This window comes from Lithobates pipiens, unplaced genomic scaffold (genome assembly GCF_037356315.1).
Source record: "Lithobates pipiens isolate NorthernLeopardFrog02 unplaced genomic scaffold, aLitPip1_a1.2 Scaffold_27, whole genome shotgun sequence".
NCBI lineage: Eukaryota > Metazoa > Chordata > Amphibia > Anura > Ranidae > Lithobates > Lithobates pipiens.
Window position 1 is genome coordinate 184,436,790 of NW_027507788.1, and position 24,996 is coordinate 184,461,785.

Sequence of the window (24,996 nt, forward strand, 5' to 3'; positions counted from 1 at the left end):
AGGTGGCACTGCTGGGCACTGATGGGCGGCACTGCTGGGCACTGATGGGCGGCACTGCTGGGCACTGATGGGCGGCACTGGGGTGCAGCACCTGAGGCAGATTTTGGGTGGCACTGCTGGGTGGCACTGTGGGTGGCACTGTGGGCACTGCTGGGTGGCACTGTGGGCACTGCTGGGTGGCACTGTGGGCACTATGGGCACTGCTGGGTGGCACTGACAGGGGGGCACTTACTTTATTTCAGGATGGCACTGCGGGTGGCAGGTGGGCACTGGCAGGGGGCAGGTGTCCTTTTAAATTGCTGGCCGTGATCGGGACTGATGTCCCGAACACGGCCGCCGGCGATCGGCTTTTTTTTTTTCTCCTCGCGCTGTCAGCGCGAGGAGGAATACTAGCCGATTACCGGCTCCGTTTTATCACATGATCAGCTGTCATTGGCTGACAGCTGATCACGTGATAAGGGGTCGGGATCGACCCCTTACACGGATCGGTGATCAGGCGAGTCTCACGGACTCGCCGATCACAGAGCGCGCCGCGCGCGCCCCTCAGGGGGCGCGCAGGCCGCTCGTAACCGGGACTACGTCAATAGACGTAGTCCCGAAAATGTGGGTCCGCGCTATTGCCGTCATTTTGCAATAGCGCGGATCCCAAGTGGTTAAGCTTGGACAAAAGAAACTTGGAAGCCGATTGGTTTCTATACAGAACTGCACCGAATTTTGCACTCTTCAGTTTTAATAAATCAAACTCAACGTTTCATCCAATAATAATAGACCTTTCTGAAGATTAACAAGGTTTCTATGGAAACTACTGAAAAGAAAAGCAGACTGCTACAAAGAGGATTTTTATAGCTAACAATGACAATACACGTATTCTACATTGGATGAGCTTTTAATAAACCTTATCAAATAACTGGAAACAGGTGTTATTTTTTTCCAGACTTAATGCTAAGCCCCTACGTATTCATTTATTTCAAATATGACCCTGAGGACCTTTGTTGCTACATACAATGAAAGAATCTCATCCTTCAGAGTAATACATTCATTGATCTTACCAAGTTGGATATGGCACTCTGTCTGTTCTTTTATCATGGGATGAAGGGCGGCACAGATGAATAACTTGCCATTGTACGTTCGGTCGGGTTTAAAAACATAGATGTTTGAGGATTCTTTAATATCTCCGACTATGCCATAATTCCATGCCAGTGTAATACGTGGTAAACCGCCTGTCCATTCACACGTTAGCATGATAAATTCATTCAGTTTGGTGGCAACTGCTGAACAGTTTGGGCCGCCTGAAGGCATCACTGACAAACAAGAAGATATGCTATGCATTACAAATTACTATGGATTACAACATTGCTATACAGAATTTTACAATGTAGTAAACAGGAGGGTAAGTACAGTCATAGAAGAACTTCCAAGCAACACACCTAGCATCATAGAAAGCCTATTAGCCCTTGTACACACGGTCGGACATTCCAACAACAAAATCCATCTGATTTTTTCCGACGGATTTTGTCCGAAACTGGTGTTGCATACACACGGTTGGACAAAGTTGTCGGAAAATCTGATCGTTCGAAGCGTGATGACGTTTGTATGGTACGACAGGACTACGTTCAGGCTAGTAGCCAATAGCTTTGGTCTCGTAATTTGATCTGAGCATGTGTGGCACTTTGTCTGATCGAAATTCTCTACAAATGATCGGACAAAGTCTGATCGGATCATGTTGTCGGAAAATTTTATATCCAGCTCTCAAACATTGTTGGTCGGACATTCTGACGGAAAAAGTCCAATGGAGCCCACACATGGTCGGATTATCCGACAACACGGTCCGATCGGACATTAAGAAAAAAAATAGTTTCTACAAAATAGGGGATAGTTTTATGGCCTTTTTATATTTTTTACTAGTAGTGGCAGCGATCAGCGATATTTATTGTGACTGCGACATTATGGCGGACATGGACAATTTTTGCGTGATTTTGGGACCATTCACATTTATACAGCAATCAGTGCGATTAAAATTGCATTGATTTCTGTGTAAATGTGACTGGCAGTGAAGGGGTTAACACTAGGTGGCGCTGTAGGGGGTTAAGTGTGTCCTAGGGATGTGTTCCAACTGTAGGGGGGATGGGCTAGCTGTGACACTGTCACTAGGGAGAACGGGGAAATGCTTGTTTACATTAGCATCTCCCCGTTCTTTCTCTCCATGAGACGATCGCTGGTATCCCCGCGGACATGGAGTCCGCAGGACCTGCGACCCGCTCACAGAGGTCCCAGCTGGCACGCGCGATGGCACGGCGGCAAATTTAAAGGGACGTACAGGTACGCCCATTTGCCCAGCTGTGCCATCCTGCCGAAGTACATCGGCGTGTGCCGGTCGGGAACTGGTTAAAGCAGATTCGGCCGCTCTTTTTGTCCTGTTTACCATTTTCATTGCAAGTGAAAGTAAAAGAAAATCACAAATTTTGGGTTGTCCCCAGAAAAGTAATAGAGTGGAAATCTTCCAATAGGCACAGTAGTACTGGTGAGCTGGGGGTCCCCAAGAAATTCCCTTAATTTGCCAGGATTTCCTGTCGCTTCCTGTTTAGGCTATGGTACAGGAAGTGAAGGGAAATCTCTGCAATGGAACACAGATGGCAAAAATAAATCTGATAGGGGTTGTAACCCTCTCTTGCTCTATCCAAAATGAAAAAAAGTCATGCCTATATTTCTACTTTAACAAAGCAATGCATTTAGTAAACTAAGATTTCTAACAAGGAAGAGATGGTATGGCCTGTGAACAAACAGAAAAGAAGTGCGAGAAAAATGTATAAAAAATTTATATATTTGCAGTGTTTGCAAATAACCACAACCTTACAGTGAAGAATATTTTTAAAAACGAATAAAGAATAAAGTAGTTACTTTGAAAGTAGAAGAATTGGAATGTGGAAATCAAGGATTTGTTTCTCGTTTTATCAAGAAAATATTTAAATACATATCACCTCCCTTGTTACTGTGAACTCAACTTACCCACGGTGGTGCTGCATGTGAGGTTCTTCTTGAGGGACGGGTGGAATATAGAGCAGTAAAATGTGGTGCGATTCTTCATATCAGCCCCGCTCTTTATAAGGGTGGCATTAGACTTTGACACAATAATGTTGTCGCCCTCACTTTGTTTCATCCAGTAAAGCTGGGCCAATGGAAGCCCTCCGGGCCACGAGCACCAGAGTGCCACGTTCTGGTAGCGGTCGTGTGGCAGCGCTGTGCAGCTGGGTTGGCCCTCGGGCAGATCTGCACAAGAAATAGTGAGAATGCACCAGACAAACAATGCCATGCTAGCTGTGACAGAGATGGTCTTGTGAAGATAATTAAAAGGTAATAAAGCAGGACATATGAAGTCACATCCAGGGAAGATGGTGTGATGTCAATACCCCGTTCTGACACTATGATGGCTCTCAACTTGACTGAGATGGATGACACCTGGGATTTCGCTGCAAACTCACATATTCTTTATTCTTCTAAAGTTATCACATCACCCCAATATGCTAAGCAATGGTACAGCTCTTTCTCACGGTGTGATAGCTGAAATTATGAACCTGGTCCTGACCATTTCTATCTTGCTCTGCATGTATTTTAAAAGATAACAAAAGGGAAAACTTTTTTCTCTAAGCCCTTGTACACACTGTCGGACATTCCGACAACAACATTTTTCGGATTTTGGCCGAAACTTGTGTTGCATACACACGGTCAGACAAAGTTATCGGAAAATCCGATTGCGACAACGTTATTTCGATACGACGGGACTACGTTCAGGCTAGTAGCCAATAGCTTTGGTCTAGGAATTTTATCTGAGCATGCGTGGCACTTTGTCCGATCGGAATTCTCTACACACAATCGGACAAAGTCCGATTGGATCATGTTCTCGGAAAGTTTTATAGCCCAGCTCTTAAACTTTGTCCGTCGGATATTCCGAGGGAAACAGTCCGATGGAGACCACACACAGTCGGATTATCCAACAACATGGTCCGATCGGACATTTTCCGTTGGAATGTCAGAACGCGTGTACAAGGGCTTATAATCACCGACCGACACAGCTCCTCTCTTAGCCATTGGGTTGTTATGTCCACCACTAGGAGAATACTAGGCATTACTTTTTATGTAACACTCAGAACTCTTCAGTTCCGCCCAGGGGGCGTTCCCTTGGGCAACAACCCTCCAGCCTGCCATACAGTCATCAGTTTTATTTTGTCTAGTGAAGGAGAAGAACCTGGGAACCCTGCGGGCCAATCGGTCCGTGCTTTTTTTCTGCAGAAGCGTGACTTTTTGGGCAAGACGATTGATCCTGTGATCTGCTATCAACAGCAGGCTGGGTGACAGGCTGGATACCCTTATCCTTGTAGTTTCCTCAGTCCGGCGATCGAGAGTGTGCAGGCCACAGCTACGTGCTAGGCAGGCCAACAGCCACCCTGTACTGATCAGTGAGTGGGTCTGTGATGGAATGTCTCCCAGCTCTGCAGGACTGGTAAGTACAGCTCTCCCTGCCTCGGTGGGGCTGAGCAGCTGAGCATTCCCTGGGAGGTCGATTTGGGGGACCCTCACCTCCCTCTCTTCTCTCCCTGTCCCTTTCCTCCCTGGGGGGATGCTGCTGAGCAGTGTGTGTGTGTCTGTGCACGGCCTCTCCGGGGGGGCTTTCACCTGGGGGGGGGGGGGGGGTGGCGCTGGCTGGCCGAGTCCTGTTTTTCCTGTCCCTGGAGGTGTCTGTGAAGCTATGCTGGTGTCATGTGCTGCGCTGTACTCACTGCCAATGTTTCTCCCTGTCCCTCATAGATCTTAAATTCGGCGGCCATCTTAGATGTGGGCAAGGGAAAGCATGCTCTCCTGGCCTTCAGCATTTTCCTTGTGATTGTCCCTAGACAGGACACTGGCAGCCGTTTTCTTGAAGCCTGAACACATTTTCCAGTGTTCTCTAGCAGCGTCATGTGCTCTGACGCCCATTTTCCCTGTTTTTTATGTCCTTGTGCTGGATGCTAGGCGGCCATTTTCTTGAAGCCTGAGCACACTTCAGAGCGGTTTCAGCGCCATTTTCAGCTGCTTCCACCGACACAGCACTGTTTCCTCTGCACCTGGGAGCCAACAGAGACTACAGGCACTACCTGCTGAGTAGCGCAAAACCCCTCAGGGTGGTGAGTCCTGCAGGAAAGAGCCCCTCAGCCAGTAGCAGTAAGGAGGGTGGCAGACAGGGTAGGGTCAGCATGGCTTCAGAAACTGGTGTTTCTTCCCCCGAAATCCAGGCAATTGCAACAGGGTCGACTGTGGACTGCGCAGTGCCCCTGGACACCCTGACGGCGGTCCTCAATTAATTTGTTGCCAAGATGGAGGTGGCACGTGGGCAAAAGGGTGCAAAAAAGGGGCCCCTGCCTCCCCCGTCCTCTGGGGAGAGCTCTGATGCAGACTCGGGCCTTGCTGAGTCTGGTGACCCTTGCTCTGTCTTGTCAGATGACGCTGACCAGGACCGCTTGGACAGTGAGGATTAGACCCGTCCGGGTACATGCGCAACAAAGCGCTTGTTGGAGCACTTATCACAGCTGTGCGCGATACCCTGAAGATTCAAGAGCCAGCAGATCCCTCTGCTGATGTAGCAGTCCCTTTTGGGTCCCGCAAGCCAGCATGTTCACCTAAGGTGTTCCCGTATCTGACTTATTTTGACAAGTTAATCTACAAGGAATGGGGTTGCCTGCAACAGACCTTTTCGGTCCCCAAAGCCATGGCGGTGCGTTAACCCTTTGAGGAGTGCCTTCTCAAGAAGCGGTCGGCTTCTCCGGTCGTGGACCCCCCAGTATCCAGGTTAAATAAAGTAACTATGATCTCCTCCGCAGAGTGGAAGTCGAGGGGATCCCAGTGATTCTGGTCGCCCCAGATTGGCCTCAGCGACCTTGGTACGCAGATCTAGTACGCCTGGTGGTAGACTGCCGTTGCGAGAGGACCTTCTGTCTCAGGGTCCGATTCTCCATCCTGCTTTACCATCGCTGGCTTTAAAGGTATGGCTATTGAGAGCCAGGTGTTGAGGAACCGGGGTCTGTCAAACTCAGTGATCCCAACTATGCTGAGGGCATGGAAATCTTCTTCTTGGAAGATATATCATCGTACCTGGAAAGCTTACATATCCATGTGTGAGGAGAAAGCATCGCATCCGCGCTCCTTTCCTATATCCAGGATCTTGCTGTTTCTTCAGCAAGGAGTAGACCAGAAACTGGCGTTAAGCACCATTAAGGGGCAAATATTAGCCTTGGCTGTCTTTTTTTCAGCTACCCCTGACGTCTCACTCATTAGTGAGTACCTTTGTTCAGGGGGTGCGACATGTAACTTCAAAAACTGCCATTTGAAAATATCAGGGAGATTCCTCTGTTGACTCTTTCCCAGAAAGTGGTCTTTCTAGTGGCCATCACAACGGCCAGGAGGGTTTCAGAACTGGCGGCCTTGTCCTGCAAGTCGCCTTATCTGGTCATCCCCAAGGATAAGATTGTGTTCCGTCTGCAACAGTTTTTTCTGCCGAAAGTGGTCTCGGCTTTTCATATCAATGAGGACATTGTGTTACCATCTCTGTGTCCTAAGCCGAAACACCCTAAGGAAGTGACCCTTCGCGCTTTGGACGTGGTTAGGGCTCTGTTTTGGCCGCAAAGTTTTGCAGGCGGCCCTATAGTTGTAATTGAATATGCAATATATTTTTTTCCAGTTTTTTTCGGTAAAAACGCAGTACCGTTAAGTTAATGCGCTGTTGCATTACATTCCGCAGTTTTTAGTGCGGTTGTGGGTAGTCACTCCTGTTGAGGGTATCCTGGTTTTCTCCAATCACGGTTGTTTTTTTGTGGTAAAAGTTTCACTAGTTCCCAATTGCCATGGTGGATGAAGTTTCTATGCTGTTTTCCCACCCCTCGTTTGCCACTGCTTGGGGACGTCCCAATGGCTGAGAGAGGAGCTGCGTTGGTCGGTGAATATAAGAGAAAAAAAATTTTTTTGTACTCACCGTAAAATCCTTTTCTCTGTAATTGACGGACCGACACAGCACCTGTCCCTCCTTTTTCTCTTTATGTTATACTGCTTGTTGACGTACTGATGACTGCATGGCAGGCTGGAGGGTTGTTGCCCAAGGGACCGCCCCCTGGGCGGAACTGAAGAGTTCTGAGTGTTACATAAAAAGTAATGCCTAGTATTCTCCTAGTGGTGGGCATAACAACCCAATGGCTAATAGAGAAGCTGTGTCGGTCGGTGAATTACAGAGAAAGGGATTTTACGGTGAGTACAAAAAATCCTATTTTTTTTTTAGTTTTGGATAGAGTGGAAGTTGATTAGAACAAATGTTAGGTTTGTGTCTGTGCCCCCGTTAGGGAGGGTCACATAGATAAGGCTTTTGGTGTTTGATGCCTAACTGGAGATATTCAGGTGTTTTGAATGGCTAGTCACAAATCTGTATTCGGAGAAACGTGCTGTCAGTTGGTGCACCATCATGAGAAATACACCTAATATGAAGCAATGTGCAACTTTGGCATCACAAGGGCTTGATACATTCCATAAAATGCCAACTATACTCAGATAAACTACTCACAATAACAGGACAAGCTTTGTAGCTTCCCCATCATAGCCAATGGTCCATTCTCACCACTAAGTAGAAAACCACAAACCAAGGTAAGGAGAAAATATTCTGGAAACAAAATACAACCACAAATAATTCTGCTTTAGGAGGCCTGCATTCTCAATTGTTTCTAAATGTGAAAAGAAGTGTTCAATAGAGATATGCTCAGGTTTGTTTGGATCGTAGTCCCAACCCACCAGAGAAAACCCACCAGGAAGCCGTCACTGCACACCACCAGTCATAGGCAGTGAGGCATTTCCCAGCCCGCAGCTGCACATACACACACCCTGACTAGGCTGCTCATGATTGGTGGTGTGCAATGACAGCTTCCTGGTGAGAATTTTCAGGTGGGTTGCGACTACAATCCCGAACACGCCTAAGCCCATCTCTAGTGTTTAATAAGAAAGGAACAAAGTGTACATTATGTAGAAGACAGATTTCTTTGCTGGATCCTATGGCATCCTATCAAAAGAAAAAAATATTTTTAAACTTAACAGTTTTTAAGGATTTACCACATCTAAAAACATAGGTAAATCTAACAGTAATAATGCTTTAAAGGCTAAGTTCACATTTTTCTTTATTTAAATTCCAGCTCCCCTATGTACCAATATAGCATTAATGTGATAGACTTTAAATCATGGCACAGGAAGGAGTTGACCAGCTGAGGGTATGGTAAACTCCTTCCTGTGTCATGACCTAAAGTCTGTCCAGGTTCCCCCTACCAAACGCCGCTCACTTTGGTGTAGGAGAATGGTTAATTCTATGCACAGATCTGAAGTATATCCTTTATTTTGTGATAAGTGACCTGTTTGGTGTATGTATATGGATATTTCCCTTTTTCTTGACGGAATGTATGTCTTAAGCTGACCTGTTTGTTCTTCTTTGTTCAAATAAAGTTCACTTTTTGTTAAAAAAAAAAAAAAAGTCTGTCCAGGAAGTAAGGCAGAAGTAATCAAGCAGTGTTTTCAAACAGCCATGAGGACAGAGAGGTAAGCGTGTGTAGAATAAATGCAAAGATGTTTTATTTATGCAAAACAAGTACATTAATGCTATATTGGTACATAGGGGAGCTGGAATTTAGGGGAAAAAAAAGGTGAACAAAAGGTTAACTTAGCCTTTAAACATATACTCAGTCATTAATGTTTTCTGATTTCAAACTCAATTATATCTATATATGTGGCCACACTGTACCATTGTACAGAGATTCTCTAAAACAGTGGTCATCAACCCTGTCCTCGGGGCCCACTAACAGGCCAGGTTTTATGCATTACCTTGGAGGAGATGCAGACTAGAATACTGCAATCCCTGAGCAGCAAATTATATCACCTGTCATGAATTTCAGTTATCTTGCAAACCTGGCATGTTAGTGGGCCCTGAGGACGGGGTTGATGACCACTGCTTTAAAACATTCATCATTATGTATGAAAGGGTTTAGAGATGCTTGCCATTTAAAGTAAAACAAATCAGTAAGCTAATGAGATATAGGCAGCTGATGTTACAGCAGAACTCAACGTTGACTATTTTTAATCCTTATGCTCCTAGAATTAGTAAATAGATAGGAAAGTATATCATATTTGCTTGTTTAAAACTTTTGCTTTACATTTCTTCAGTTACTTCCTGGTTTCCAGGCCTAGGCAAATGATGTCATACATCCCAGGAGTCTTCAGGAGGGGTAGAGAGGAGGAGAGGTTTTCTCAGCTAAGCACACCCTTCTGCCCGCATGCCTGAGCAAAGGGCAGATGAATTCCAGAAAGTAAATGGTACATGAAGTCCTTACTCAAGATGGGCAGGACCAGAAATGATAGGAGGATGGTTTTCAAAGTGATTTCTCATCAACATAAAGCATGGAGACATGGATGGATGGGGGAGTTTGCTTTGAATACTAAAAATTAATAAAATAGAGTTTTTGGTTTGTGGTGCTCAGATGCAGCATAGTTCTGATTTAAATACAAACTTCAATTTTATCTGCAAAAGTTGAGCTTGAAAATGTAGAAGTGCCTGCACTGTGGTACATAAATAAATAAACACAGTACACCAAATAAACAAACAGTGATTGAGCTGCTGCTAACATGTAAGGTAAAATTATTATTACTCCACTCCCCTCTAAAATATACAATATACTTAATAAACAATAATGATATAAATTAAACAAAGTGCAGTGCAAGTACATAAAGTGCAGACCGTATAAAGATCTTTCAATTCAAAAAGATGTATAGACTTTTGCTTGTGAGGATTCCAGTACCACTCTGTGCTCCCCCCTGGGTCCCCACTCACCAGCAGTAAGCTTTAAAGTGATTGTAAAGCTTTGAGTTAAAAAATAAAAATAAAATAACAAACATATCATACTTACCTCCACTGTGCAGTTTGTTCTGTACAGGGTGGCCCTGAACACCGTCTTCTGGGGTCCCTTGGCGTCCCCTCCTCGCATCGTATAACCCCCTAGAAGAAGCGCTGTGTCCGGGGAGGTTACCTTGCGGGCACCCTCCCGAGTCCATCATTCCGCGTCCATAGACGCCGAATGTAGGATTCGGGCACCACCCCCCGCGTCATTGGATTTGATTGACAGCAGTGGGCGCCAATGGCTGCGCTGCTATCAATCTATCCAATCAAGAGCCGAGAACCCCAGGCAGAGGAAGAGCGCATCCCCACAGGATGAAATTCCAGGGCTCAGGTAAGTAAAACGGGGGGCCGGTCACAGCCAGGTTTTTTTTCACCTTAATGCATAACCCCTTTAACCACTTGCTACCCAGGCCAATTCTGACAATTCTCTCCTACATGTAAAAATCATAATTTTTTTTGCTAGAAAATTACATAGAACCCCCAAACATTATATATAGTATTTGAGCAGCAATTTTTCAAGCGTGTTTTTGTGGGGGAAGAAAACAGTTTAATGCCTTAAAAAAAAAAAAAAAAAAAAAACAGTAAAGTTAGCCCAATTTTGTGCATAATGTGAAAGATGAAGTTACGCTGCATAAATGGATGCCCAACATGTCACACTTCAAAATTGCGCATGCTTGTGGAACGGCGCCAAATTTCGGTACATAAAAAATCCCCATAGGCAATGCTTTACATTTTTTTACTGGTTAAATGTTTTGAGTTACAGAGGAGGTCTAGGGCTAGAATTATTTCTCTCGCTCTAACGTTCACGGCGATACCTCCCATGTGTGGTTTGAACACCGCTTTCATATGTGGGCGGGACTTGCGTATGCGCTCGCTTCTGCGTGCAAGCTACAGGGGTGCTTTAAAAAAAATATTTTTTTTTCAGTTGACACTTTAAAAAAAGAAAAAAACATGACATGACAGGTCCTCTTTACAGTGAGATATGTGGTCAATAAGACCCCACATCTCTCCTCTAGGCTGGGAAGCCTGAGATAAAAAAGCAAAAACAAAAAAAAACAAAAACACAATCTTGGCTTCCCAGCCGAGGTGACACCATTTGTTTGAATGTAGAGGCCAGGCATGACGTCATAACGTTCAGAGCCCGGCCCCTGAACGATCACAGAGACTCCAGCAACCATTTGGTCCACCGGAAATAACTATGGTAAACATCCGGGGCTGGCAGATCCTGTCTCCGATTCACTGATGGCAGCGGTGAGTCGGTAGAAGCACCAGAGGGCAGCGGCAGGGTCCTCCCCTCTCATCGCCCGTAAGAACGATCTAGTGGCTGAACAGCTGCTATGATTGTTCTCATGGTGTAGGGAAAAGGCTGAAAAAGATGATATCTGAATGATATCTGTAGCTACAGGCATCATTCAGATATCACTGCACAAATTCAAGGACATCATATGACAGCCGGCCATGCAGGAAGTAGTTAAACACGCAAGATCAATATTCTACAACGATCAGGATATCTCCTTTTTACCATTGATTATAAAGGACTCCAAGATGATGATCCACCTCTATGGCCAGGATATCACCTTCCTAATCCATTGTTAGGTCTCCATTGCAGTGGTATGGACAATGCATATACCAATGAAGAGAGAGATGCACATAGCGTAATATTGCTAAAATTTATTGATAAAACTCACACAAAAAAATGCACTGACATCAAAGAAAGGCATACAGGTAAAAATTGCCGCCAGCTGCCCCTGATCCTCGTGAATTTGATCTCTTCTTGACGCGTTTCGCCCCTCCCACTGGGCATCTTCAGAAGGGGAGCATGGAGTGGCACTGGAATCCTCACAGCAAAAGTCTACACATCTATTTGTATTGGACTTTATGCAGTTTGCACTTTTATTGGGCTTAATTGCACTTTATGTACTTGCACTGCACTTTAATTGAATTTATATCATTATTGTTTATTAAGTATATTTTGTATAATATATTATAGGAGAATAATTTTGTATCAAAAGTTGAGCTTGTCCTCTGCCTAGTTTCAAAAGAAGAAGATATTTTGTTAAATCAACAGAAGGTCAAAAAAATTTCCAACATGAACCTAGTTCTGGGGTTATCTAAGCGTTCATTCACACCACAATGCATGCGTTAACAGATGCACCTTGCGTTGCATTTCATTTATTGTAATGTGTTGGCCTGCATTTTACATACAATGTATTTGTTTTGTTTATTTTTTAGCCTGGTTTGCCTTCAATTGCCATTGCGTTTATGCACATTTGTGTGCATCTGCATGCATTTGAAAAAAGTCGTGCATGCTGTACTTTTTTCAGCTCTGGGCAAATGCAATGCAACATGCTGGAGTGAACTGCATTCATAGGCAACCATTATTTTTTGGTTTCCAATGCGCTGCGATTGGGAATGCGCTCATAAACACAGCATCCTAAATTCTCCCTTCACCAGGTTGCATTGGTCCATGCTTACTGGGAATAACAACAGTACTGGGAATAACAACATCCTCATAATTATATTGGCCTCAAATTGCTCTTATTCACCCATTAATGCCTCATGTTCCAATTTTGGAACAGCAGTGACGTGGTTGTTATTTATAACCTACTGCTCTAGGGTAACATATGTTTTATGCACAAATTAAAAACCTGTCAACCTCAGGCATAAATGGTAGAGCTGCACAATTAATCATCAAGAATCATTATCGCGATCTTGACTAAAGTGTTTCACATTTCTTTCTATGCAAAGAATTCTCTCTGCTCTTCTGAAGCCACAGCCATCAAACTAAGGCCCCTTTCACACATGCGGATGATATGTCCGTATTTCATCCATCCGTTTGCGGATGAAATACGGACATCCATTCATCCCTATGGGATAGCGGGTGTCTGCGGATGAGCATCCGCAGACACCCGATTTCGTCCGCCTCCGCAACAGTCCGATTCTGCAGACGGAGGAAAATCCTATTTTTCTATCCGTCTGCAGAGCGGATCGGACGAACACGGACACACGGTCCGTGCTCGTCCGATCCCCATAGAGGAGAGCGGAGAGCTGACAGGGTGGTCCCCGCACAGTGTGCGGAGACCGCCCTGTCCGCAGCCAGCTCAGCGGGGACAACGGAGCGATCCCCGCTGACCGAGCGGATCTTCACGGGGCGGATCATTACTGATCCGCCCCGTGTGAAAGAGGCCTAAAGGAAGAGAAAAACTGGGCAGTTTGCCAAGAATCAAAACATTCTTTATCAGTTGAAATTAAGTATAAACATTGTAACAATTTGTCAATGGAATAGACTGTGTGTGTAAATGAAAAAAGTTTAACCACTTAAACACTTAGGGCCGGTTCACACAGCGAGGCGATGCGAGGCGACACGGCTCGCCTCGCTCCCGCAAGTCGCCCCCGTTCTGTACAATGGAACCGTTCTGAGAGGAGCGACTCGAGTCGCTCCGACTCAGAAAAAAGGTTCCTGTACTACTTTCGGGCGACTTCGGGGGCGACTTGCATTGACTTCTATACAGAAGTCCTCTGCAAGTCGCCGCTGAGGTCCCCGCAGGTCGCGGCGAGGCAAGTCGGAGACGCCTCGCCGCGCCTCGCTGTGTGAACCGGCCCTAAACCTTTTCCTGACATTTGTTGGTTTCAAGTTAAAATAATTTTTTTTTGCTACAAAATTACTTAGAACCCACAAACATTATACATATATATTTTTTAGTAGACATCCTAGAGAATAAAATGGTGGTTGTTGCAATATTTTATGTCCCACCGTATTTGCGTAGTGGTCTTTCAAATTTTGTTTTTAAAAAATACTTTAAATAAAAAAAAAAAAAAAAAAAAAAAAACTACCCAGTAAAGTTAGCCCATTTTTTTTGTATAATATGAAAGATTTTACATTGCGAAAATCCCAAGAGAATCGTGATCTTTTTATTCTAAGAAATAAAATTGTGGTTCTCATTTTGCCCAGAATTGTGCATCTCTAATAAATGGGTTGAGAAAAGTCCTGTTTCCAGCAAAATTGCCTGCACCCTTTCAGCTCTGGTATTCTGCCAGAAATATTACAGCTGCCATTGCCATTTTTTTTTTTAATTGCGCGCTCCTGAGTCCTGCTTCTGTGTGTATTCACACAGAATACACACCCCGCCCCCTGGCGCCCACATAATTGGATTTAATTGACAGCAGCAGAAGCCAATGGCTGCGCTGCTATCAATCTATCCAATCAAGAGCCAACAACCGGCAGAGAGAAACAGTGTGTCTCTGAGGAGGGAACGAACAGGCTCGGGGGAGTAAAATGGAGGCTTGACAGTGTCAGAAGTTATTTTCACCTTAATGCATCCTATGCATTAAGCTGCCCATACACTGGGACAGGTTTCTAACAATTTCTACCAGGCTCTGATCACCAAAAAAAACAAACAAACAGACTAAAGCTGGATGAATTTTGAAGATTTTTTTTGAAAATTGCCCTAATATACAGCCAGAGTCTTATGTTTTACGTACTGTATCTCTTCATAGTCTTTCATGAAAAATGCTAAATCATTTAAACTTTCCCAATTAACATACCAGTGCTCCCAATTTAAAGGGGCATTCCGGCCGCTATATATATATTTTTTTTTTATTAAAAGTCAGCAGCTACAAGGATACTTACCTGTCCAGCAAGCCTGCGATGACAGCCGCCAGAGGCTGATCCGTCCATCGGATCGACTGCCGGCGCTTCCATCTTAACAAAGGGAAACAGGCAGTGTAACCTTGCGGCTTCACTGCTCGTTTCCTACTGCACATGCGCGAGTCGCGTGGCCCTTTGTGAATGGCCCCCTTGTTTTCTGGGACCTCCACTTTAAGTATAGAACTGTGTTCAGCCAATAGGAAGGTAAGAGAAACAATGAGCTAAAAGAACAAAAAAAACATAAACCTATCACTAAACAACGAAAAACAAATCACTTTGCTTCAGCTCAATGATAAATAGCAGAAAGAATATAAAATCTACAGTAACTAACTGATGAACCTAAGCTTAAAGTGGTTGTAAACCTCACATGAAATATGAACAAAGCATATCCCTCTATAGCAGTGATGGTGAACCTTGGCACTTCAGATGTTTTGGAACTACATTTCCCATGATGCTCATCTACAGCACAGAGTGAATGAGCATCATGGGAGATGTAGTTCCAAAACATCTGGGGTGCCAAGGCTCGCCATTACTTCTCTATAGTGTGTACTTATCTCTATCCAGAGCACTAAGTGTAATTTCTGTCTGCTGCTTCATTCCTCTGCTATCAGCATAAGTCACTTCTGATAAGTTTTCCGGACACCAAGAGATAAATAGTGACAGGGGAGGAACCTCCAGGTGATTGACAACCTCATCTCTGTTCCTTTGTGAAGGGATGACTGCATATAAACAAGTACAATTTATGTAGGAGAAGCCCTATGAAAGTCCTGAAAACAGCAGTAAATATTGAAGAAAAGGGGTTCCCTGAAATATTACAGAACTTCAGGTTTCAATCCAAGGTAACTGCTAGTGATTTTTCCACTGCTCTAGTCTTACAGGTCATGTTTTAAGGACAGTACAAAGAAAACCATTTTCACATCTCCAAACCATGAACAAGGCCTGTTTAAATGTAGAAGCATTATTGTACATTATGGCAGACTTACCCTCCACCTCATCACTCCATCTTCTCTTGGTCTCCTTCTACATCTGATATAGGGCAGCCAATGACCCTGTTCTGGAGTGTTGCACATGGGAGGTGTGGGAGTTACATTGTCCCAGCATCCAGTTCCATTCTGGCCATCTTACGCATGTAGGCCAGACACTCCATGCACATTAGACTGCACTGCATACTTGTCACAGGCAGTGCCACAAAAAACCGAAGCCTTGTGTACATGGGCGAAATGCACTCCAAGCGCAGGTCACCAGATTCCCATTTACCTCAATAGTACAGTGTAGATGGTAGTTTGGAGGCCATGATTGACCTGCTTTGCGTTTCTCTGAACGCAACATGTCCTATTGAAAATCAGATTAAACACAGCCTTGTGCTGTATGTTTGGGCCCATATACCCATCTCTTAGGAAGTTTATTTTACCAAAAACCTACTAACCAGTGGTGTAACTAGAACCTTTAGGGTCCTGATGCAAGAAATCATGAAGGGCCCCCCTGACCCCTGGCTGGGGCCCTTCCCTCTGAGCCCGATGGTGAAACGCCAGGGTCCAGTCGCAAATGCAATCTTTGTGACCCTCCCTGGTAGTTCTGCCACTTTTTTTAATACATTTTCACAATTTTTTTACAATATTATTTAAAAAATGTTTTTAGGAGCTTTTGAAAAAAGAAACAATATTTGTTTTACTTTCTGCTATAAATTTATCCATTAAAGAAAAAAAAATCAAATTTCTTCATCAATTTAGGCCAATATGTATTCTGCTACATATTTTTGGTTAAAAAAAAAAAAAAAAGAGTATAATGATTGGTTTGTGCAAAAGTTCTAGCGTCTACAAACTGTGGGATATATTTATGGAATTTTTTTTTTTTTTTTTACTAGTAATGTCGGCAATCGGCAATATTGCGGCAGGCGAATTGGACACTAACTGACACTAATACAGTGATCAGTGCTAAAAATATGCACTGTCACTTTACCGACACTGGCTGGGAAGGGGTTAACATCAATGGCAATCAAAGGGTAAACTGTGCCTAGCTGGTGATTTACTGTAGTCTGGGAGGTGCATTTACTAGGGGAAGGCATGGATCCATGTCCCTGGTTTGCAGGAACACAGGATCCATGCCCTCCTTACTGACAGAACAGTGATCTGCCTTGATTACATAGGCAGACCACAGTTCTGCCTGTGTACTGAACGATCAGTGGGTACCAGAGGACATCGGGTCTGTGGGACCCACTGTGTAGAATAATTGAATCAAAACTTAGATTTTTTATTTGGAGTAGAGTAGGTGAAGCTTAAAAGCACTGTCAGTTTTTTTTCTTTCTGCCATCTCATTAGGGAGATTTCCCTTCACTTCCACGACAAAACATTAGTTATACTTTAAGCATGTTTCACGAAAAGATGAAACACCCATTATGTGTTAAATCATTTCAACCCATCTACTAATTTTTTAAGCAGTTGTAGTATGTAAAGAGGAATACCAAGCAAAAAAAAAAAAAAAAAAAAAAACAAATCCAACTTTCTATATCTTAAGATAGCCTACATGCAAAGATAATGCTTTCAATCAGATTCAGGCTTGTACATATTTGGCCATAAAGAATTATGATTTAGACCCCTTTCACAATGGGGTGTTTTTCAGGCACTATGAAAGCCCAAGTGCTTTAAGAGCCCTTTCACACTGCCAGCGCCCCCGAAAAACGCTGGTAAAGCGCTAGCGGCACTTTACCAGCGTTTTTTGAGCCCTAGCAGGGCGCTTTTAACCCCCGCTAGTGGCCAAATAAAAGGTTAAAAGCGCCCACAAAGCACTGCTGCCAAAAGCGTTTTGCAGACGCTTTGCAGGCGCTTCCCATTGATTTCAATGGGAAGGGGCGCTTTAGGAGTGGTGTATTCACTGCTCCAAATAAGCTGCTTGCAGGACTTTTTTGATGCCCTGCCAGCGCAGCGCCTCAGTGTGAAACCACTCGGGCTTTTTCACATTGGGATTGTAGATGAGGCTTCTTTCTTTTTTTTAATGCTAAAGCGTCTCAAAAACGCCCCAGCATGAAAGGGGTCTTAAAGCCCCATACACTTGGGCCCAATATCAGCCGAAATCAGCCGGTATAGTAGAAACCACCCGTCATTCGGCCCATGTGTACAGGTCCTAGTCCGACAGAAACCAAGACCAGCTTTTGTTGAAAGAGCATGCTGGAAAACCAGCAGCTGACGGCTGTGAGCGCTGACCAGTGTGTTCAGGGGACTTGCCCCCCCTGTCAGAACTACTGAAATGTGAGTTATACTTGTAACCACCTGTTATATTAAAATTATCATACAGTATGCACCCAGGGGTGCCTCTTTTTCTTGTTTTTTTCAGTGAATCCTGGACATGTGGCAACCCTAGCAGACGGGCTGAATTTTTAAGGCTCTTACATTACAGTCACGGTTATACACCAGAGCTGTATGTGCCACTATCTGGTCCTCACATGTTCTGCATTCCCTATGTAAATCATATTTTGTAGCTGCCATTTTTGATCATGCATGGAATGTTTAAATGGAGTCCACTGCATCTGAAGCCTCATATTTCACATACACATAGAAATTTGTGAGGTCTTGCAAAATTGCAGAAATCCCACAAAGGAAGTCTGTCAGCATGGGGAGGGTTTTTCAGAGCAACATTCTTCATGCCATAGCATTTAGGTGAAGAGGGAGAGGCCCTTTTACCAAAAACACCAAAAATAGGATTTTTGTGCTCACTGGATATTATTTTCTTGAGATCCATTGAAAAATACAGGCAGTCTTAAATCTTCAGATTTTACTAATGCCTACAGGAAGATTGGACAATGGCAAAAACATAAAAAAACATAACTATATGCCAGCTCAGGATAACGCCTCCCACCACCAACATGCCTTAGCTTTGTAGCAAGGCAGTACAAAGAGCACGATCATAAACTCAGAGGGATGGGATGGACTCCAAGAAAAAGCATTTTATGATAAGCACAAGAATCCTACTTACTTTCTTGTCCATTCATGGAGACCACAAGTATTAAACTTTTGGGATGTCCAAAAGCAGTTGAACTGAGAGGTCGGCAACACAGAAAACAATCATTAAATGGCCCAAGAGAACATCGGAAAATTGGTGATTGCAGCTCATTGAGACATAATAATTTGGAGAGTTCTGAGATGTCTAAAGCAGTCCAACTGGGAGGCAGAGAAAAAACACCAACAGACCCACAAAATACAACAGAACCTGGGACTGCCTGCAGTACAAATTTCCCACCGGGGAACTGAAGCCAATGAAAGAGGGATGAAAAAATATCATGTTTTAGTTGAGGAAAAAAAGGCAAAAACTACCTTAGGCACAAGGGAAGTCCAGGGCCTCAAGGCCACCCATGTCCCAACACAGAATCAGAAAGGGTTTCTTGCAGAATACGACTGCCAGTTCAGACATTTAACTTAAGGAGATAGCTACAAGAAACACCACTTTGTGGTTGAGAGTAGATAATGGAATGTATCTAATGGGTTGAATCGGCAGTTGGCATGCTACAGAGGGAGAGGAGGGCACTGGTGCTCTGCGGAGGTAGAGGTGGGGTACTGGCGCTATATAGAAGTAGGGAGGTCGTTGTGTGTGTGTGGATCTCTCTGCTGATCCCTGCTGAGCAGGCGGATGACAGGTCCGGGTCCGCTCCACTTAGCAAAAATGAGGAATTTAACCAATTATGGAATAAGGCTGTAATATAACAAAATGTGGAAAAGGTGACGTGCTGTGAATACTTTCCAGATGCATTGCATTGTACCATAATGCGCAATATGAGCAAAAGATAAACTACTAATGCAGTGCACCACAATACAAACTATATTACAAAAGAGTTAATGGAATAAAACAAAAAATAAAAAATTCATTTATAAGGTGAAAAATCGAATATACAGTGGGGACAGAAAGTATTCAGACCCCCTTCAATTTTTCACTCTTTGTTATATTGCAGCCATTTGCTAAACTCATTTAAGTTCTTTTTTTTTTACTCCTTAACCGCTTCCTGCCCGCCCTATAGCCGAATGCCGGCCTTCGGGCGGGCGGCTTCCCTCGCCTGGCCGTCCCTGGACGGCCAGGTGTTTACTTCCGCAATGCGCGCCGCCGGGGGCGCGCATCGCGGAAGTTTTGCACTCGCCGTGTCTCCCGGAGACAGGCGAATACAGATCGCCGTGAACGGCCAATCAAAGCGGCCGTTCACAGAGCGATCTAAGCTGCCAATAGGAGATGATCTCAAATGTAAACATATGAGATCATCTCCCATTGCCGTGTCTCTCTCTCCTCACACAGAGACAGCGTGTGAGGAGAGAGAGGATCTGTGAGTGAAACATTGTATCCGTATTGAGTACCAGTGCAAATTGTCAGTCCCAGTGCCAATTGTCAGCCCCAGTGCCAATTGTCAGCCCCAGTGCCAATTGTGAGCCCCAGTGCCAGTGCCATTTGTCAACCCAGTGCCATTTGTCAACCCAGTGCCATTTGTCAGCCCAGTGCCATCTGTCAGCCCAGTGCCATCTGTCAGCCCAGTGCCAGTGCCGCCAGTGCCACCTGCCAGCGCCACCTGTCAGCGACAGTGCCAGCGACAGTGCCATCCGTCAGCCCCAGTGCCGTCAGCGCCAGTGCCGTCAGCCCCAGTGCCGTCAGCCCCAGTGCCGTCAGCGCCAGTGCCAGTGCCGCCAGTGCCACCTACCAGCGCCAGTGCCAGCGCCACCTGCCAGCGCCAGTGCCACCTGCCAGTGCCATCCGTCAGCCCCAGTGCCATCACCCCAGTGCCGTCACCCCAGTGCCGTCACCCCAGTGCCGTCACCCCAGTGCCACCTACCAGTGCCAGCGCCACCTGCCAGTGCCAGTGCCAGTGCCACCTGCCAGTGCCACCTGCCAACGCCAGTGCCATCCTTCAGCCGAAGTGCCGTCAGCCCCAGTGCCGTCAGCCCCAGTGCCGTCAGCGCCAGTACCGTCAGCGCCAGTGCCGCCAGTGCCACCAGCGCCAGTGCCAGTGCCGCCAGTGCCACCTGCCAGCGCCATCTGCCAGCCGCACTGCCATCTGCCAGCCCCATTTGCCAGAGCAAATAGCCAGCACCATCTGCCAGTGCCATCTGTCAGCGACATCTGTCAGCGACATCTGCCAGCGACATCTGCCAGCGACATCTGCCAGCGACATCTGTCAGCGACATCTGTCAGCCCCATCTGCCTCCAGTGCCATCTGCCTCCAGTGCCATTTGTCAGTGCCACGTGTTGTCAGTGCCACCTGCCACGTCAGTGTCACCTGTAATCAGCGTCACCTGTCAGTGTCACCTGCCACATCAGCGTCACCTGTCAGTGTCATCTGCCAAATCAGCGTCACCTGTCAGTGTCATCTGCCAAATCAGCGTCACCTGTCAGTGTCACCTGCCACATCAGCGTCACCTGTCAGTGTCACCTGCCAAATCAGCGTCACCTGTCAGTGTCACCTGCCACATCAGCGTCTCCTGTCAGTGTCATCTGCCAAAATGGGGTCACTTTGTGGGCATTTCCATTGTCCTGGTGCTCCAGGGCCTTCAAAAATGTAATAGGTGGTTGAGAAATGAGATGTGTAATTTATGCCCCTAGAACGCCTAATGGTGCTATTTCAATATTGGGCCTCTGTATGTGGCCAGGCTGTGTAAAAGTCTCACACATTTGGTATCGTTATACTCAGGAGGAGTAGTAGAATGTATTTTGGGGTGTCATTTTTGCTGTGTACATGCTATGTGTTGGAAATATCTTATAAATGGACAACTTTGCGTAAAAAAAATGCGTTTTCATTTTTTTTCCACATTTTCCCAAAACTTCTGGAAAAAAATGAACCATTCAAACGACTCAATATGCCTCATAGATTATACGTTGGGGTGTTAGCTTTCCAAAATGGGGTCACTTTGTGGGCATTTCCATTGTCCTGGTGTTCCAGGTCCTTCAAAACTGTAATAGGTGGTTGAGAAATGAAATGTGTAATTTATGCTCCTAGAACGCCTGATGGTGCTATTTCAATATTGGGCCTCTGTATGTGGCCAGGCTGTGTAAAAGTCTCACACATTTGGTATCGTAATACTCAGAAGGAGTAGCAGAACGTATTTTGGGGTGTCATTTGTGGTATACACATGCCATGTGAGAGAAATAACCTATTACATTAAAAATTTTGTGAGAAAAAAAAAAAAAAAAAAAAAAATCTTCATTTTGCAAAGAATTGTGGGAAAAAGATGACAACATCAAAAACCTCACCATGCATCTTAGTAAATACCTTGGAATGTCTACTTTCAAAAAAGGGGTCATTTGGGGGGTATTTGTACTTTCCTGACTTGTTCGGGTCACAAGAAATGAGATAGGCCACCAGTACATCAGATGTGATCAATTTTGTGCGATTCGCACCACAGCTTGTAGACTCTCTAACTTTCACAAAGACCAAATAATATCCAATAATTTGGGTTATTTTTACCAAAGATATGTAGCAGTATAAATTGTGGCCAAAATTTATGAAAAAAAAATTATAATTTGCAAAATTTTATCACAGAAACAAAGAAATATGTGTTTTTTTTCAAAATTTTCGGTCTTTTTTCATTTATAGCGCAAAAAATAAAAACCCCAGAGGTGATCAAATACCACCAAAAGAAAGCTCTATTTGTGGGAAAAAAAGGACACAAAATTCATTTGGGTACAGTGTTGCATGACTGAGTAATTGTCATTCAAAGTGTGAGAGCACCAAAAGCTGAAAATTGGTCTGGGCAGGAAGGGTGTTTAAGTGCCCAGTAAGCAAGTGGTTAATGTACCCCATATTGACAGAAAAACACAAAATTGTTGACATTTTTGCAGATTTAATAAAAAAAGAAAAACTGAAATATCACATGGTCCTAAGTATTCAGACCCTTTGCTGTGACACTCATACTCAGGTGCTGTCCATTTCTTCTGATCATCCTTGAGATGGTTCTACACCTTCATTTGAGTCCAGCTGTGTTTGATTATACTGACTGGACTTGATTAGGAAAGCCACACACCTGTCTTTATAAGACTTTACAGCTCACAGTGCATGTCAGAGCAAATGAGAATCATGAGGGCAAAGGAACTGCCTGAAGAGCTCAGAGACAGAATTGTGGCAAGGCACAGATTTGGCCAAGGTTACAAAAAGATTTTTCTGATTCACTTAAGGTTCCTAAGAGCACAGTGGCCTCCATAATCCTTAAATGGAAGATGTTTGGGATGACCAGGACCCTTCCTAGAGCTGGCCATCTGAGCAAACGGGGGAGAAGAGCCTTGGTGAGAGGGTTAAAGAAGAATCCAAAGATCACTGTGGCTGAGCTCCAGAGATGCAGTCGGGAGATGGGAGAAAGTTGTAGAAGGTCAACCATAACTGCAGCCCTCCACCAGTCGGGGCTTTATGGCAGATTGGCCTGACGGAAGCCTCTCCTCAGTGCAAGACACATGAAAGAGCGCATGGAGTTTGCTTAAAAAAAAACACCTGAAGGACTTCAAGATGGTGAGAAATAAGATTCTCTGGTCTGATGAGACCAAGATAGAACTTTTGGCCTTAATTCTAAGCAGTATGTGTGAAGAAAACCAGGCACTGCTCATCACCTGTCCAACACAGTCCCAACAGTGATGCGTGGTGGTGTGGGGGTGGTTTTTTTTTCCGAATTATTTATTTTATTTATTTCAAACATATTAAAAACACTAATACACACACACACATATATATAAACTAGGGGAAAAGTAAAAGGAATAAACATATCTTGACAGGTTTATATATACTTGGAATATAATTTTATATCCTCCAGCAATTCATTCAATCTATTTCTATTATAATTCCTTTCAAATCAATAACCTGCATAGTATCTCCCTTATATTCTCAAACCCGACTCAATCGTATTTTTCCTTTACCTTTACCCCTTTTTATCTACCAGACTAAACCAGATATAAAACAAACAAACCAAAGAAAAAAAGTGCATTTTTCAGCTGCAGGGACAGGACTGGTTGCAATAGAGGAAAAGATGAATGCGGCTAAGTACGGGGATAACCTGGACAAAAACCTTCTCCAGAGTGTTTAGGACCTCAGACTGGGCCGAAGGTTTACCTTCCAACAAGACAATAACCCTAAGCACACTGCTAAAATAACAAAGGAGTGGCTTCACAACAACTCCGTGACTGTTCTTGAATGGCCCAGCCAGAGCCCTGACTTAAACCCAATTGACCATCTCTGGAGAGACCTAAAAATGTCCGTCCACCAATGTTTACCATCCAACCTGACAGAACTGGAGAGGATCTGCAAGGAGGAATGGCAGAAGATCCCAAAATCCAGGTGTGAAGAACTTGCTGCATCTTTCCCAAAAAGACTCATGGCTGTATTAGATCAAAAGGGGGCTTCTACTAAATACTGAGCAAAGGGTCTGAATACTTAGCACCATGTGATATTTTAGTTTTTCTTTTTTAATAAATCTGTAAAAATGTCAACAATTCTGTGTTTTTCTGTCAATATGGGGTTCAAAAAAATGAACTTAAATGATTTTAGCAAATAGCTACAATATAACAGAGTGAAAAATTTAAGGGGGTCTGAATACTTTCCATCCCCACTGTAATCCTCAGTGATACAAGATGAAAAAAATGAAAGTCCCATAGAGAATCAAAAGGCAAAGTGACGAATCTTGTTCAGAGGTGCTGTAGTCCAAACAATACAGTGACACCCAGTGATATCCTTAACCGATCACCCTAAATTGACTCACCAGAGTTAATAACTGGTCTTCTATAACCAGCTGCTGCGTTTGTTACGGTTCCCATTAGATTAGTGGACTCCCAGATGCTATCTCCCCGTACGATCCTTTCTCAGTGGGTCCTCACATTCAGATCCAAATCAGGCATATAAATCGAGTGAAACGTGGAAGGCTCTCATAGCGTAAATCCGTAAAATACACAAGTTTTTTAAAAAATATTTAAGAACTCTTACATTTGCCAAGTGTCAACCCGACATCAGGGGAATCTCGCTTGGTTGCATTACCATTCATCCCCAGCCGAAGCTGCAAGCCACAGGTACAAACTGATGAGCATGGTGACGCCAGTGTCCCTGCCCCATATACGCGTTTCGTCATCCAACCTCTTCTTGGAGCGTTATTAAATAACTTGTTCTAAAGCTTGATCTTTAATAACTTTAGACAGTAAAGGGCTTTACTTAAAACTCCAAAATTCACACAAAGAATGTAAAAGAAAAAGGTATAAACAGCATGACTCCCTTAGTATCTCCCTAGCAAGGGGCAATATTGGGAACTCAGATACAGAGACCTTAAAATGTATGTAAATCTTCACATATACTCAGTAAATTAGAACGGGGCAGAGAGGAGGAGGAAGAGTCTCCAGGAGCCTGACATTGCACCTGTGACCTACTGATTGTGGGTTTAATGCTTTCTAGGCTCCTTTAAAAAAA

General features: G+C 44.3%; 1 protein-coding gene across 1 annotated transcript in view; it reads right to left on the reverse strand.

Annotated features, from left to right (window-relative positions):
* Nucleotides 1-1,049: 1,049 nt before the first annotated feature.
* Nucleotides 1,050-24,996, reverse strand: part of VSIG10L2 (V-set and immunoglobulin domain containing 10 like 2) — a gene marked incomplete at its 3' end in the record, with an annotated part of 54,404 nt that continues 30,457 nt past the window's right edge. The window contains 2 exon segments of the mRNA XM_077457994.1: nt 1,050-1,301; nt 3,007-3,267. Of these exon segments, the coding sequence (XP_077314120.1) occupies nt 1,050-1,301; nt 3,007-3,267 (513 nt within the window).